The sequence below is a fragment of the Gracilinanus agilis genome, chromosome 5 (genome assembly GCF_016433145.1).
Source record: "Gracilinanus agilis isolate LMUSP501 chromosome 5, AgileGrace, whole genome shotgun sequence".
NCBI lineage: Eukaryota > Metazoa > Chordata > Mammalia > Didelphimorphia > Didelphidae > Gracilinanus > Gracilinanus agilis.
Window position 1 is genome coordinate 213,598,308 of NC_058134.1, and position 17,227 is coordinate 213,615,534.

The 17,227-nt window shown below is 42.2% G+C and overlaps 1 protein-coding gene across 1 annotated transcript; it reads right to left on the reverse strand.

Moving 5' to 3' along the window:
• Positions 1-935: 935 nt before the first annotated feature.
• Positions 936-5,788, reverse strand: LOC123250070 (galectin-1-like). The gene is made up of 3 exons (XM_044679108.1): positions 5,699-5,788; positions 2,186-2,461; positions 936-1,082 (listed from the first exon to the last, which is right to left on the reverse strand). Exons 1-3 carry the CDS (start codon positions 5,786-5,788, stop codon positions 936-938), a joined length of 513 nt encoding a protein of 170 aa, XP_044535043.1.
• Between the last annotated feature and the right edge of the window lie 11,439 nt (positions 5,789-17,227).

The following is a 17,227-nucleotide window of genomic DNA, read 5'->3' on the forward strand; positions in this document are numbered from 1 at the left end:
TGGGAGCATAGAATGGACCTCAGAGGCTATGGAGTATGAATTCCTCATTTTACAGATGTCTAGGGATTTATCCAAGATTATGTAGACAGTCATGAGAGATGAAGTGCAAAGTCTTGGACTCCAGAAAGAGGGAATGTCTTTCTTGTCTCCTCTCATTTTGTCTCCAAATATTTCTGAGCTTCCCTAGGCTGGTCTTTGAATAGATATAATTTTTTACCAGGTGTGTATTCCATATTTTTAAAGTAGGTAGGCTTAATCTGTGGTCTGATCCCCTTAATTAAATAATACTCAGAGTTTCTGCTGGAATTTCTACTATGGGAAATCCCTTCACCATTGCTAATCACATATTGTCTATGACATTTAAGTCTTTTGTCACCCATTTTTGTGTTCTGGCATGGTGTGTTGACAGTTTGTAGGAGGGCACCCAGGGATTCCTCAGAAGAGTATCTTCTAGTTTGCTTTCATTTTTTAAGGTTTAATTTTTTAAAAATATGTTCTTAACATTCATTTAAAAATGTTTGAGTTCTAAATTCTTTCCTTCCATCAAGCCCTTCTTTCACTCATGAAGAAGGCAATCAATATGGCATCAATTAGAATAATATTTTTCAATATTTAAAATACAATAATGAGGGATATTAGGAAAACCAGAAGTTAGGGACACTAGAGATGCCATTTCCCCCCATTTGAAAACTGTCTATGGAGCCCAGGTGCAGAACTGCTGTCTTAGAGAGTCACCAGAGGACCTTAGATGTGAAAGGACTTGTCTAGGATCACACAGCCATACTTCCCAACACCAAACCCAGCCCTCTATCCTCTAGATCAGAGTAGCACAAAAATTTTAGCTGTTACCATCATCATCATCATCATCATCATTTTTATTAGTAATAAGAAGCCCAATAATCAAGAATGGTCTGAAGTTGGCTTGATTGGTGAGTTCATTTGAATGTCAAAGATTTTAGCTCTATGTCAGCCTTAACTTCCAGGAGATTAATTGTGTCTAAGTTGAGGCGATTTGGGAATTGGATCTCATGGCCATTGGGGAGTATCACACGAAAGGCACTCTTTTCAAAGTAGAGGGAAACCTGCATGGGGAGAGAGCAGAAGTAGGTTATAAAAGGGAATTCATTCTCTTTATCTATTTTGAGTTAATCAACCAAAAACTTAAAAAACATCCCTACTTAACACTAAATAAGGGAGTTGAAAAGGACTATAAAAGTCCTGAACTTTCTGTCCAAGGGGCTTCAGCTGGTCACTTGCCACTTGTAGGTGATTTTAGACTTGGGACTTTGATTGCACTGGGACTTTGGCTCTTGAACTGCTTCTGGTAAGACTGCTCTTGGATCTTCTTTGGAATTCATCTCGGATGAGAGATTAGCTGATCCCTCTCCCTAGCTTCTGGAGAGATTAGCTCCAGAGAGGCCTTTGCCCTTTGGAGAAGGCCTAGTGGATGAAACCCCTGTTTTACAACACCACTGGGTCATCTGGCTGAGGGTTAAAGAACCCTGAGTTGCTCCAATCACCAGAGCAACATTTAGTGTGATAGGGTAGATATTTTCTCTACCTTCTTACATTTCTCTACTTTCACTCTTTCCACCTTTTTGTAAATAAAAACTACTAAAAGTCATTTTGACTTGAGCTATAATATTTTTAAAATCGATGACCATGGTATTATTTTAGAATTCTTACATATTTAGCCTAAACATGAATTTAAATCCTTACAAGCTAAAGAGAGAGAGAGACTTGGGCCTGGATGTAGGATGGCCTTGTTCGAATTCCTTCCTCAAGACATTTGCTCCAAGATACTGTGTGACCTAGGGCAAATCACTTCGCATTCTGAGACTCTATTTTCTCCTCTGTAAAATGAAGGGGTCAGAGTAGATGACCTCTGAAGATCCTTCCAGCTCTAAATGAAGGAACCTATTTCTATTAAGGGTACCCCAGAGTCTTCTTTTATTCTCTTTGGACCAAGACCCTTCTCAACTCCCTTTTTTCCTGCTTCTCTGCTCAGAGGATGCTGAATTTCTTGCCATAGACTCATGGAAACCCATTGATCTCTTTGTCTTTTCATATTGTCCCAATCAGAATTTAATTCCTCGACTGCTCTGTCAGATTCATGGCATGGATGAGGTCATCTCTTGGATCCTTCCATGCTTGGATTTTTCATTCTCTGATTCTAGGGTTTTACCTTGGTCAGGGTTCCTGGTTGAAAGGGGAAATTGCTATCCTTTTGTTCATTACCCCATCCATCCTCCTTCTTATAATTGCAGACAGCGATGTTCCTATCATTAAATCTGTTGAAGCGTGCATCAAAGTGACATCCAATGGTGTCATGGTCCTGGCCGAGGTTGATGACAAAGCTGGAAATGGAGAACACATCTCTGTTATAGTCATGGGCCCAAAGCCTTGGAATCCTCCCATTCAGAGAATCTCTCAGCTCCGATATCCCGAAAGGAATTCTCACCTATTGCTGACGTAAAGCATCAGAGTTTCTCTGCTTCTGGAACCCTCCCTCACACATTCTGCCCAGCAAAGTCACTATCATACAGATTTTACTACATCCAGAGACAGAGTTCACTTTTTTTTCCAAACCTTCTATTTTAGCTATTGGACAGCTGCAGTCAGGCAATATTCTCTAATGGCCAGTTCTAGTATTATCCTCTGGGACCAAGACAAAACAGGTCTGGTCTTTCTAGTCAAAGGTCAAGGGTGAACAAGTGTGTTCTGGATTCAGGTCTCACTCATGAATAAATTTTGAGATACCTTTAACTCTTTGTAAATTAGCAGGGGCCACAATGAAGGAGTTAATGTATTGAATAGGTAGATTTAAGAAAGTGATGGAGAAAATGGGAAAAAATTAATTAAACCTAAAAGCCTCATGGAGACAGATCCCTCTGGAGATGACTGTTCAGCATTTACCAGCACATTCCTAATTGTGCTCAGATGCCCCTCCTCTAACACAGAAAGCCACTGAGCAGGTACATAATATTTGCTGTACATAGATTGGAGTGTGGTTGGAAAAGAAGAATTCTCTGGATAAAAGAACTCCCTCTTTTGACGTTTCAGTTCCTCTCCTTCCAGGGAATCTCTCCTGATGACCCAGCTCCCACTGACTCTAGGTCCTCTGGCCTCTTACAACTTCCTGCAAACTGCTGTCTTGGGACTTGTCATCTGGTGCCTGTTGAGGTTATTTGCTAGGACAGAGGGCAAAGATCAAAGCAAAATGAGTTGTTTAGAGGACAAATAAGCTTTGCTACTGACTCTGTCATTCTGTGACCTTAGACGAGTCACACTCAGTTTGCCCTCATTTTCCTTCTAGGAGAAAAATGTTCTCTTAGATGACTTGCAAGGTCTCTCCAAGCTCAGATGTTTTGGGGTATATTGTTCCTCACTGAGATATGAGGAACAAACTTTATGACCCTTTAAAAAACACTTTCTATATTAAAGTATTATTAATTATTATTATTATTACTACCCAGGGCAAGTAGGTGGCCAGTGGATAGATTGCCAGATCCGGAGTCTGGGAGCCTCATCTTCCTGAGTTCAAATGTGACCTCAGATAATTGTTAGCTGTGGGAACCTGGACAAGGCACTTAACCCCATTTGCTTCAGTTTTCTCAAGTGTAAAATAGCTGAAGAAGGAAATGGCAAACTGTTTCAGTGTCTTGGCCAAGAAAGCCCAAATGGGATTAGGAAGAATTGGACAGGACTGAAACAAGTGAACAACAAAGTGAAAATTATTAGTATCTACGTGCTTCTTGGGTCTCTCTCTCAATGTCCCAGAGAGACTGTGAAGTTTGGCAGGACAAAGTTCTGGTCTTACTGATCTCAAGGATCCTCACAGTCCTAGGAAGGAATGGACAGGTCTGGATTATGCTGTCCCTCCTCCCACATTAGAATCTACTTCCCAGAATCCCTTGCACTTGGTTATTGCTAACCATAACAAAAAGGAGGAAGCTTGAGGAATTGGTAGTCAGAGCAAGCTTTATCCTTGGGCAACACTATCCAAATTACCCTTCACATCAACTTCATAATTCACAGTGTGGTAAATCTTGTCTTCTCATCGAGTGAGGGTAGGGGCTAAAGAGGGGCCCAAGACCCTGCATAGATTTGGGAGGAAGTGATTCTTTCACGAATATGTGGCTGCCTTCTATATTGCTTTGCATTTAAGGTCTGGGTGATATTAGGGAATCCATGTCCATGAAGCTTGGCCCTAGATCTCCACTGCAAGTCCTAGTCTGTAGCTAGACTGGCCAAACCACACTGCATGCCTGCCAAGCTCTGACACAGGTGATTGATAGATTGATAGAATTTAAGGACTGGATCCTCAATCCCATCCTCATGTTTTCTCACTTACTGTTTGGGTGAAGGTGATATAAATCCTTCTATTTCTATTTCCGATCCAGGTTGGAGGTTCAAGTTCATAATTTCTAATTTCTGAAGAGAACAATAAGAACTAGGTTAGGGCTGGGAGCCAAGGGGAGGCAGAGCTTCCATTTGGGGAGAGGTTACCTTCCAGGAATCTTTCACTGAAGGAAACTCTTCTCCAGGCTAGTTATTGCTAAAGTGGGAGATAGTCCCAGTCCTCTGACCTTGAGGAAGTTATTTCATGTCCCTGGGCCTCAATATCCCTATTAGTTAAAGGAGGAACTAGCCTAGATGATTGATCTAGTCCACACCTCATTTTACTAAGAATCATAGAATGAAGAAGTGACCTATCCCAGGTCATACAGGTGAGCAACAGTGTCAGAACTGGAATCCAAGTTGTTTCTTGGTCCCATGCTTCCTCTGCCCTATTGGTTAGCTCAGTAATCTCTTAGATTGGAATCTCATTTATTTGGGCAGGTGGACAAAGATGGAGGGGCAAGAATGTCTGTAGTTCTACCTAAAGGATGGAGTACAGCTCAGTGGTGAATTGTTCTGGTCAGTAGGTGAACTTTACAATGCATCTCCTTCATGCCACCTGCTAGTGTCCTCCCTGTTTCATCAGGTTCCCAGATGTGCCCTCATCTCGTTAAGCAGGGAAAGAAATCCTCCCTAGGAAAGTTTTCAGGAAGGATTCCATCATTCTTCAGACAAAAATCTTGTTCCCTATCTCGGGCAAGATCCAACCATGTCAAGGAGGAGAGGAGTTAGAAAGGGAGAGGGAGCTTCAGAAAGAATGTGGAATCAATGGGGTCCAAGGCAGAAACACTAAAATAAAAGAATGTAGGTTCTTCTGCTCTTCTCCACTGCCCTTTGGAGAAGGTGGAAGGGAACCAGGGTAGCACTGATGTGTCACCTTTCCTGTAATAAATCAGTGGAGAGGGTATGCTGAGGGGGTCATGGGGTTTTGTGAGTGTATGTATAATCTTACTAGCTGGTTTCCTAGAGAAGAGTCTAGAAGTGCATTTTTGGATTAAAACTGTCTTATCAGGCAAGAGAGGGGGCAGCTGGGTAGCTCAGTGGATTGAGAGCCAGGCCTAGAGACTGGAGGTCCCAGGTTCAAATCCGGCCTCAGACACTTCCCAGCTGTGTGACCCTGGGCAAGTCACTTGACCCCCATTGCCTACCCTTGCCACTCTTCCACCTATAAGTCAATACACAGAAGTTAAGGGTTTAAAATACAAAAAAAAACTGTCTTATCAGGCAAGAGAGCTAGAATTTAGAGGTTCCGAAGGAATCTATTATCCAATGCCCCATCCTATTTGACCTCTACTACTTTATCCTTTTCTAATGGAGTGTCTACAGCATGGACTCCTTCTGTGGTATCAGGCAGGGTGACAGTGAACTCTGAAAGACAGTCATTCATTTCAGAAACTCTAATTCTGTGGCATAAGATTGATCTCTGCTTTTCCTCCACCCCTCCACCCATCCACCTAACTCCTACCTCTTCCCTCTCAACTCAAGGAAGGGGGATTCCCCCATATCCACTCCATCTGCCTCTACACAGATGTAGCCCCTTACAGGCAAGTGACACCATAATCCCACCCCATGACTAGTCTCACTTCCCCCGGCTCCCCTCTCCCCAGGATCTCTCTGGATTTAGCAATTTGTCAAAGTCCTTGGGACTTGGAGGTAGGAATAGTCCATAGCTCAAGGGGGGTTGGGTGGGCAAGTAGGAAGACAGTCCTTTCAAGGACAAAGAAGGGAGAGCTGAGGGGTTAGAGAAGAAGAAAAAGAAGACCAAGACCACATAGTGAGGGAGAGTACAGCACCCGTACCTACTCCTGAAGAAACTCTTTTCAGATCTCCTTCCTCCTTCTCAAATTCCAACCCCAGAGCATCTCCCAAACATGAGGTATCTGCCAATATCCTATATAAGGAGCCCCTGGTTCACTCACCTTGTACATGACTGAGGATGTGTAATGCTCCTTTGATATTGCTGGATGTGATGGGACTCTGAAGGATAAAGTCCAATTCCCAACTGAGAGATGGTAACTCAAGGATTTGTGCCACCCTTTAAATAGTCTAGCTCTTGGCTTCAGTCCAGTTCTGCCTTGTCACCCCAAATAGCCCAGCCCTTTCATACAGTGTTTGCCATGTTGGAGCCAGAAACCAGGAGGGGGCGTATGTTAGGGGCAGGGCTGGCAGAATTTTAAATGTCTTTCTTGGAGGGCAGCCAATCAAGATGGAGACAACTCTTTGGCTACATTCTGGGGTCATCAAATCCATCTCTTTTCTAGACCTTTCCCCTGCACATCCAAACCCAAAAGGTGTCTTTTCAGTGATGGGTTTGGAGATGGTAGTAGAGAGATTGTGGGAGCCAGTAGAAAACAAATTTTAGTATGATCCAGAATCTGATAATGGTAGAAAGGGGGTGAGGGGCAGGTGAAGGGAATACCATAATCTGATCTGGGTGAGAATCACTCCTCTAACCTCCAAAGAGTCCATCTGAAGGGAGAAATCCTCATCAGACAATGTGTGTAGCAATGCGTAAAAAACCTCATCTGTTTTTTTAAGAAATGGGGAAACTGAAGGCCATTAGTCATTTGATCAGTTAGAGGCTGAGCCTGGATTTGTACCCAAATTCTGTGATGCCAGGTCCAGGACTTTTTGCACCATATGCCATGGTTAAGCAAATAAGGAAAGCGATTTAGGGATGATAGAAACTTAGCCCAGGTCATGGTTACTGAGTTTGTGGTGGTTTGTTGAAGGCTATCCAACATTTCCAGGAGATCTGATAAGGACATCTTAGGTGATAAAGAAAGACAAGGAGACTCTGGATTTTTGTCAGCTCATGGTTCCATCTCCGAAGTGCCATTGAGTTACAAGTTTAATATATATGAAATTCAAGCTCCCTTTCACCCAAAAGCACAGAGAAAGTTTTGCAATTAGAACTTAGACAATACAAAGAAGCTTCAGTAGCTTCAAGGTGAAGATAAAATACAAGGTTGGATTGTAGCCACTTCATTATCAGTAAGCTATGTCTGGGAATACTTTTCTTAGGGGTGAAAGGCCCCTGCTGGAGGAGGTTTTGACCTTGGCTGTCTGGAAACAGATTCAGAGCCCAGGCAGTTTTTTTTTTTTTGTGTGTGTGTCTTTTTTTTTAAACATTTATTAATATTCATTTTTAACATGGTTACATGATTCATGCTCCTACTTTCCCCTTCACCCCCCTCACTCCCCCCACCCATGGCCGATGCACATTTCCACTAGTTTTGTCATGTGTTCTTGATCAAGACCAATTTCCAAATTGTTGGTAGTTGCATTGGTGTGGTAGTTTCGAGTCCACACCCTCAATCATGTCCACCCCGACCCATGCGTTCAAGCAGTTGTTTTTCTTAAATGTTTCCTCTCCTGCAGTCCTTCCTCTGAATGTGGGCAGCATTCTTTACCATAAATCCCTCTGAATTGTCCTGGGTCATTGTATTGCTGCTGGTACAGAGGTCCATTGCATTCAATTTTACCATAGTATATCAGTCTCTGTGTACCATATTCTTCTGGCTCTGCTCCTTTCGCTCTGCATCTGTTCCTGGAGGTCTCTCCAGTTTGCCTGGAACTCCTCCAGTTTATTATTCCTTTTAGCACAATAGTATTCCATCACCCGCATATACCACAGTTTGTTCAGCCATTCCCCAATTGAAGGACATACCCTCCTTTTCCAATTTGTTGCCACCACAAAAAGCACAGCTATAAATATTTTCGTACCCCAGGCAGTTTTTTGCTTAATTTCAGACTTTAGTCTTGCAGAAAAATTGTTAACCACTTAACTGCTGGTTTGCTAAGAACTTAAAATTTTCCAATAAGATTATAATGCTTTTCCAATAAGAAAAGGTGTGGATCATAAAAAGGGTCAAAAGTGGAGTCAAGATTTTTATCTTAGATAGCCCATCCTGTCTGGCTCTGACTAGCAGAGTAGCTTTTGATGGGGTCCAGATAAAAATATCTATTTGAGACTCTGTTTCTCTTATTGGCCTCCCAAAGTGGTTATTGCAGGAAGAAATGGATGAGAGGAGGGAATTGGATCATCATGGTGTTCATTTGGAGTAAGGGATCAATGATTCTCTCCAATGGCTATGGGCATCTCTCCAGGGTCTCTAACGTCTCTTTACTCTTACTGAATTCTCATGTCATGTTTCATCTACTCTCTGTTTCCTCATCTCCTTGCAGCTCCAAGGTTCTGTCTTCTCTCCTTCTTTCTAGTTCATCTCTTCCACCCCTTGTTTCTCACCTGTCATTCTCTTTTTTTGACCTTCCTTCCTTCTCTCACTTAGATAGACATCCTCCAGATTTCTGGCTCCAGAGTGGCAAAGAGAGGGAAAGCCTACATTGGGAAAGGGAACTACTCAAGTGAAGCTCAGAGCTGGACAATTCATTTAAATGGTGGAACAAATCTCTGAGATACCATCTCTCCGGTCGCGTTGACTTAACACTATAGAGCTCCATTGCATCTAAGAATATCACAGGAGCATTTCTCTTCCTCAATCATGACCAATATGAGTGCACCAGGGGCTCCTTGTCTACGATACAGCCTGAGGGCCCGAATTTAGGGGATGCTCTTTATTTCTTTTCTCATTCTCCCAGTTTCCCAGGAGAGTAATATGGCACTCTTGAAAGAATGGTGCCGTTAGAGTCAGGAGACCTGGATGAGAATCTTGACATTGATGATGTATCTATGTGACCTTTGTTATAAAGAAGGTATCTTTAGTCACTATTATAGTTATTATAGAGTATATTAATCAAGGAAGCTGTGCTTTGGATTCCCTTGATAGCTGGTGCCAGGACACCTGAGTCCTGTCACTCAGCTGGATGTTATAATAACTACTCCTTCTTGATAACAGTGCCCAGGTAGGATCCCTAAAGGCCAGTGGATGGGTAACCCTTTCAGGTCCCACCTGGGGTTGGATTGATTATTAGTATCAGGCTCTATTAGCCTTGGATAAGGTTTTCATCTGACGGCATTGCTCCCTCCCCAAGGATTGTGATGTAATAATCCCTCAGGAAGGTACTTAATAAACTTTATCTATAGATGTTAATATGGGAAAGGAATAATCAGGAACAGATTGGGGATAGGAGACTCTGTCACTAATGGCTATGATCACTAATCCCTCAGGACTGTAGGCTGTTTTAGTAATGCTGGAGCTCTTGTTCTTCACCTCCTCTGGCTCAGCTTGGCCATGGCCAAACCAAAGAAAGCAATCTGCTTGGTTGATACAGATATGGATGATCCCTCTCTAGGCTTCTTATTGCCAGTTGTTATGTCAGTCCTACAGCTATCAGGAAATACCTCCCTTACCTCCCTCTGCTTCTTCTCCTTCTCTCTTCCCGGTTCCCATCCTGGCCCAGATACCTAAATATCTAATGATGGTTCAGATGTCTAAAAATCTAGGGGGAATTCAGAGAGAATCAGAGGACTCATGGTCAGATCCACAGGTCAATGCTCCAAGATCAGATCAATGTCCAAGGCCAAGGGTTCCTGGCCAAGGGGTCCAAAACCAAAGGGCCCTTGTCAGATGGCTGTCAGGCTATTTATATTCTCTGGCCAACTGCCTTTCCTCTTGTCCTCATGGCATCTGGGAACATTCTGATGTCTTCAACTGAATTCACCTGTCAATCAAGGTGAGACAACTCCCAGAATTTGAATATGACACCTTAGAGAATTCACTCCATTTCCCTGAACATCAATTTCCACAGTTGTAGAACCAGGAATTGGAACTAAGGTCCATTGGAGTTTCAGAACTATATACCAGTGATCTTTATCACTCTGCATCTCCTTTGGTCACTCCTTGTCTCTCATCTTTCCTGCTGTCTTCTCTTGGTCCAGTGAGGATTTCCCCAGGGGTGAGAGAGAAGGAACCAATGACCTTTGAGAGTTAGAGCTTTGCTTCTTTCTAGGGCTGTCCTGGGACTGAGGTGATGGGCACTCCAGAATTCCTCCATCCTTTCCTCACCCAAACCCCTCACTGGATTTTGGCTTCTACTCCTTGCAGTCTGAGCTCACATTCTTTTAAGTAAAATTTCAGTCCATCCCAGCCTCTACAAATTCAGAACTTCCTGTTCCTCTTCTGAATAACATACACCTTCCATGTTACCATTCCAAATTCAGCCTTGGGCAGCAATACCTCCCCATTTCAATGCCACTTGGGGAGTTTCTCAAGCTAACTTTCGACCAATCTCGTCCAACCACTCACTCCCTATTTCCCCAGGGGGCCTCAGCTGCCACTTGACCTTCCTTCTTGAAGGCAGAGAGGCAGAAGAGGAGATTCTTAATATTTAGGTATTTAGGGAAAGAACTAGGAAAGGAAGCATCAAAGACCCTTGTCTTGAATCTACAGAATTACAGAATCTCCCGGCAGGTGGGAACTCAGCTCATCTCACCCAATCTGTCTTTGGGCAGCAATCCCCACTATAGCATTTTCTACCGAGAAGTTAATCAGTTCTTACCTGGATTGGTCCCATAACAGGGAGCTCAGTAGTTCCCAAGTCAGCCCTTCTCACTCTTGGAAACTTGAAGTTTTTAGGAAGTTCTTTCTCACATCTGGCTGAAAGCACAGATGGAGGATGGGAGGGAAACATCCACATTGGCTCACAACATGGGGATTGGGGAAGGGTTCACTCATTACCACTTTGTAAAGGAGGCCAAGGCCTGAGATATGGGTGTAAAATGTGAGCCCCCTCTTCCCTCCCCTGCATTTGGTCCCACCCCCTCAGACCTCAGGCCCTGCTCTCAGGGCTACAATACTGTCTCCATTCTAGAGGGCTCCAGATCAAGCTGCCATGCAGGCAGGAGGCCTGGGACTGATCCCCAAGACTGTTGGGCTTTGTTCATGGAGATTGATTAAATGTGTGTTGAATGCACTTCAGGATTTTTGGTCATCAGCTGACAGGAGAAAGGAGACTCAGAGGCTCAGAGTAAGGTCTGCCTTAAGGCACACAGTTACTGTCTGACACAGGCTGGCTTGCAATGTTGTCCAGTCACCTGGAGGCTCTTTTCCCCTGGGCTGGGGGCTTCATCCCTTTTTCTCTCTCTGATCCTGGGCCTGGACTAGAGGGACTGTTGAACAGATATGTGTGCACTGATCCCTCCTCTACCTCACCACATCCCATCCCTGTTGTTTTGGGTAGACCAGATGTGGTAGGTGGGCCTGGAGCTAGTGACAGGAGGGACCACCCATTATCACCATCCAGCCACCCCTATATCAAAGGATTAAGGTTTAAGATTAAGGTTTGGCAAGCCTCTCTGAGCATCCCCATTGCAGGGGGCCCTGTCTTTTCTTTCCTAGAACAGACAGGTAGCCTCTCACTGTTTCCTATGTACTAACTCTCTGGGCAATGACAGACATCGAAAAGGGGTGAGAGCTGATCTCTGCCCCTCTTTCCTGCCTGCTAGCAAGGAATGCTATGGGCATCCTGAGTGGAAGGTGTAATGGGATAATTTGAGGAAAAGTGTGTGGTAAAAGGGGATTTTGAAGGGAGGTTGTCAGGGACTTGCTAGGTAAGTAAATGGGTTACAGGTAGGCTGGAATAAGGAGATTCAGGATATAATATGGGGCTGAAGTCAAGGAGTATAGCACTAAAGGGAACAAAGATCTTCAGGGAGAGGAGAAATTAATATAACAGACAAAGACAGCAGGGCTTATAGACCAGGACTTAGACTTAAAGACAAACTAAGAGAAATAGACTGAACTGAAATTAACTACAGGCTTTAGTTAATTTCACAGGAAGGGACTTGTTTTGAAGTTACACCTTCCTTCAAGATGGATACCCCGACTTCCCTTCAAGCCCAGAGTATGTTGGTTCTTTCCCTCTTTTTCCCTCTCTTACTAATTAACTGACAAATTAACTAACAGGTCTGTTGAAACACAAAAGGGTTTATTGTCTTTAAGGATGATTTGTCAGGAAAGTGGATTGAGGAAGCCCTAACAGTTTTTTTAAAGAAATCTCAGGTGGGGGAAGGGAGGCAGAGATGGAGTCTGAGCAAGGTCCTGCCTTAGCTCAGCTCTCAAGGTGCTCTTGATGTCTAAAGGGAATAAAATGATGACTAAACAATTTCTTTAGATAAAATACTGCCAAATTATAGTTAAACCCCTCACAGATTTGAACTACTCTCTAATTTACTCTCCTTATTCACTCCACAGACACATAAGGTAAGGGAAGGAAGGTAGGAAATGAGAGAGGATATGGAAATACAAAGGGTTTATCTAAACTAACAATTCTTAAATAAATATTCCAAAGCTAGGCTCAATTTTCAATTCTTCAGATAGACAAGGAAGCAGCTCAGTTGGTCTGACCCTCTCTCCACGAGATTCCCAAACCTACTGCCTTCTCTCCCTCAAGATTCTAAACTCCTAACTGATTTCAGAACTCAGCCAAAGCTTGAAAAAACTGTCATGACCCCCCCTCTCTCTGTACTACAAAGGTCAGTAGCAGTGGCCACCGCTGCCTTATCTCCCCTCTCAGCCACAGAAGCCTTTTTTTCTCTTCCTGTTCTTCTTCCAAGATTGAAGGCAAATGACTATGAAGGTCAGAATGAACTTTGGTATAATCTCATGACCTTGGAAAGGAGACAAGTTCCATGTAAGGTCCCTACATTGATACTCATTGCTAGTAGCAGTAGCTGGATCTGGTGCTGCTTGACAGTCCAGCTGAATAATGGAAAATCCAGTCAACTGTTATTGGGGGCAACACCTCTGATGGGGGCTCAAACCTTCAACCTTTCAGGGTTACCTTGAAAACACTGAGGGGAGAAACAGGATTCAGCCCTGCTGGGTTCAGCTTGCTGGTCAGGATTACATACATTTTAGGGGTTGTCATGTGGAAAAGGGATTAAATTTATTATTCTTTTTGTCCCCCCATGGAGAACCAATGGGTATAACTTAGAGGGATGCAGATTCTGCCTCAAAATGAGGAAGGACTTCCTGAAAATTACAAGTGTCTGACAGTGGAACTGCTTGTTTCAGGATGAAATGAGACCTCCTATCATTTATGATGTTTAAGTAATGTCTTCTCAGAGTGGTTATAGAGAAGATTTCTGCTCTTTGTGGGAGTTCTGCCTGCAATAAATAGCATGGCTTGGAATTTATTCCAGCTTTTCTTATTCTAAATATTAAGACATCCCATTCATATGGTGTTTACAAATTTTCCTCAGATCAGCCTTAATTTTCTATGAAAACTCAAAACTGTAGACAATATCACTTCCCCTATTTGGTTGATAAGGAAATCCCAACTCATGGAGTCTAAATGAATGGTCTATCATTACGCAGCTTTAGTGTTTGGGAGATAGGATTCAAAACCAGGTTTTATGACTCAAAAGGAATAAGGGCCTGGGCTTGAAGTCAGGAAGGTCTAAGTTTAAATATCACTTGTGCCCCTTGCTCCGTGGGTGAATCTTTTCAGTTCACACTTCTGGGACTCACTGTCCCTATTTGAAAAAAATGAGAGACTTAGACCCTCTAATATGTAAGGTTCCTTCTAGCTCAAAATTTAGCATCTAAGTCTTTTAAGTGTCAATGTACATAAAGGGCATTTTTCCAAGAACTTGGGCTTGGGCCCAAGGGAAAGTATGAGGAACCAAAACAATGGATTAGACTTGAGAAGAGGAAAAGAGAGATGGCAGGAGAATAAAAGGTGTCAGGGGATACTGACAACATTTGGGGGTCCCAGAGGGGTGAGGAGAATGAGACATGGTGGGAAGGATGACACAAACACACTTGGCCATCAGGAGGGCCACTGAAGCTGATAGAAACCAGAAATGATGTTTGTTGATCACAGCTATTATTTTATAGAGAAGTTGAAGTAGATGAAGGGATTAGGTAAACTTTTTGCATACTCAATGAATGTAGATAATTTATCATTCTTTTAAAATAGACTTAGATTACCTCTGAATCTAGACAGAGTTTTCTATTGGCTGATAAATAAATATGCCAATATGTAACCATCTAACCCATTTTCTCAGGGAATATACACATCAGTAGGTTTTTTTTGAAGAACATTCAGTTTCTGCAGGGAGGGGTGGAAGGAGGAGGTTTGGGGCCTCATGTGATGCCTGGGCTATGTGTTTGAGTGTGTCTAAGTTATGGCTGTGGTTTTACTGGGGCCTATTGTCTCCATAGTTTTGCTAAATGGAGTATTAGACTTTTTAGATTTTTTTTTGATGGATGCCTCTGGCTTGCCTAATATCTGCTCCTTTTTTACTTAAACAAATGGAAATGAAAAAATGCTTGGCTATGCTTGATTTTAACTTTTGCTTTTTCAGGTGAGAGTCAAGTATAGACATTTGGGTCTGATTATCAGGGACTAGGTGAATGTATTTGGAAAATGACAAGTGAAAGAAAGGAATAAAGGATACAGGAAAATGTAATGTGTGGCAGAGTAAAAATGTAAGATTTTGTTGGAGTACAAGGGAAAGAATATTCCTGGGGGATCTATCAGAATTCTGAGAGAGACTTCTGATGGGGTTAACTGTCAGCCTAGAAGAGGGAGTTTTGAAGCAGTGAGAAAAGTCACAGCTTCTGGAACTGGCTCTTCCTCTGATCAACCTTGTGATCCTTGCTGACCTCCTAATTTGGTTCCTGTTCTTCCCTGAGAAATTCCAGCCAGCCATTGAGGGAGCACCTTGGGAGCAGTGAGAAAATTCACAGCTCCTAGACTTTGGTCTCCTCTGATCCTGTTTGAGAGTTCCCTGTATACTGGTTTTGTCTCCTGTCCTATGTGTGAGAGTCCTACCAGCATTTTCCTGATTTGAGTGATATCTATTTGAACTATGTGGAAAAGAGAAACCCAGCTTGATTGAATTGAACTTCTACATTGTCTCCACAGGCTTGGCTTGCATCTGGGTGACCAGGTCATTGTAGTCACCTACCTTAATCCTGCTACTTGCTCTGTTCCTTGACCAAAACTATTTGGAGAGGCCGAAGAGTTAGGTAGCGAGAATTAGGAAGATTTTGGGAACTCAGATAGAGAGGTAGATAGAGAAGCTCCAAGTTTGTTGGAGACTGAAGAGACCTTTGGGGGTCAGGGGATTCTGGGAGAAGTGAAGTTTTATTAGCCAGGGATTCCCTAAGCCCTCCCTTCTCACCAACTCCATGGTTTTATACTCTATTAAATCTTTTGTTAATCATTCAACAATAGCCAGATTGCATTTCTAAGCTTCCCCAGGCCTGAGAGTAGCCATCTTGCTTTCAGTGCCTTAGAGGACATAACACCAACAGACTTGTGTTCCAACAATCTTTTAAATCAGTAAACCCCACCTCTTTTGCAAGAAAAGGAGTTGTAATATATATTTAAAACCATCAGCAAGCATCATCTGCAATGGGGATAAATTAGAAGCCTTCCCAATAAGATCAGGAGTGAAACAAGGATGCTCATTATCACTGCTATTATTTAACATGGTACTAGAAACACTAGCAGTAGTAATTAGAGAAGAAAAAGAAATTGAAGGTATTAAAATAGGCAATGAGCCTAACTGTGGTTCCATGGTATCTGAATGACTTCTTAGCAGCTTTTAATATTTTTCCTTGGTCTGGTAGTTCTTGAATTTGGCTATAACATTCCTCGGCCTTGTCAATTGGGAATTAAATGTGGCAGGTGATCTGTGGATTCTTTCAATCTCCACTTTTCTTTCTTGTTCGAGACTGTTGGGGCAGTTTTCTTGGATAATTTCCTGTAGAATGATGTCTGATGTTCAGACTTTTCCTTTTGTCATGATCTTCCAGTAGTCCAATAATTCTTTTTTCATTCATTCATTCATTCATTTGTTTATTTTCACCCTTACCTTCAGTCTTTTTTTCTTTGAATTTTTATTTTTTAGAAAAATTTTCCATGGTTACATGATTCATGTTCCTACTCTCCCCTCCACTTCCCCTCCTCCCTGCCCTGTAGCTGATGCTCATTTCCACTGGTTTTAACATGTGTCATCGATCAAGACCTATTTACATATTATTGATAATTGCACTGGAGTGGACATTCAGAGTCTACATCCCAAATCATGTCCTCATCAACCCATGTGTTCAAGCAGTTGTCTTTTTTCTGTGTTTCCACTCCTGTAGTCCAATAATTCTTAAATTGTCTCTCCTGAATCTGTTTTCAATGTCTATGGTTTTGTCAATGAGGTATTTCATATTTTGTATTCAATGAAATTAAGGACTTTCAAACATTCCTAATGAAGATACCAGAGATGAATGGAAAACTTGCCTCTCAAATACATGACTGAAGAGAAGCATTAAAAGGTACACAGGAAAGAGAAATCAAGATACATTCAGTAAGGTTAAACTGTTTATATCCCCACATGGCAAGATGATTCTTATAACTCTCAAGAAATGTATCATTATTAGGGCAGTTAAAATAGTATACATAGGCAGAAAGTAAAGGTATGAATTGAAAATCATGGGATGATATCTTAAGAAAAACAAAATTAAGGGATGAGGAAGAGGAGTGCCTTGGGATAAGGGAGAAGAGAGAAATAGAATAGAGTGAAGTGTGAATCAAACTTTCTTTGTCTATCAATCAGCAATTTTAAATTTAATCAACCAAAAACCGAAAACAACTCTATTTAACCCCCATTTAACTCCTACTAAACTAGGTCTATATAACAAAAAGAAAGGGGAAAAAGGAAAAGGACATATATGTACAAAAATATTTATAGCAGCTCTTTTGCAAAACGATGGCAAAGAACTGGAAAGTAAGGCAGTGCCCATCAATTGGGGATGGATGAACAAGTTACAGTATAAGATTGTGATGGGATATTATTGTTCTATAAGAAAAGATAAGTAGGATGATTTCAGAAAAACTTGGAAGACTATTAACTAAT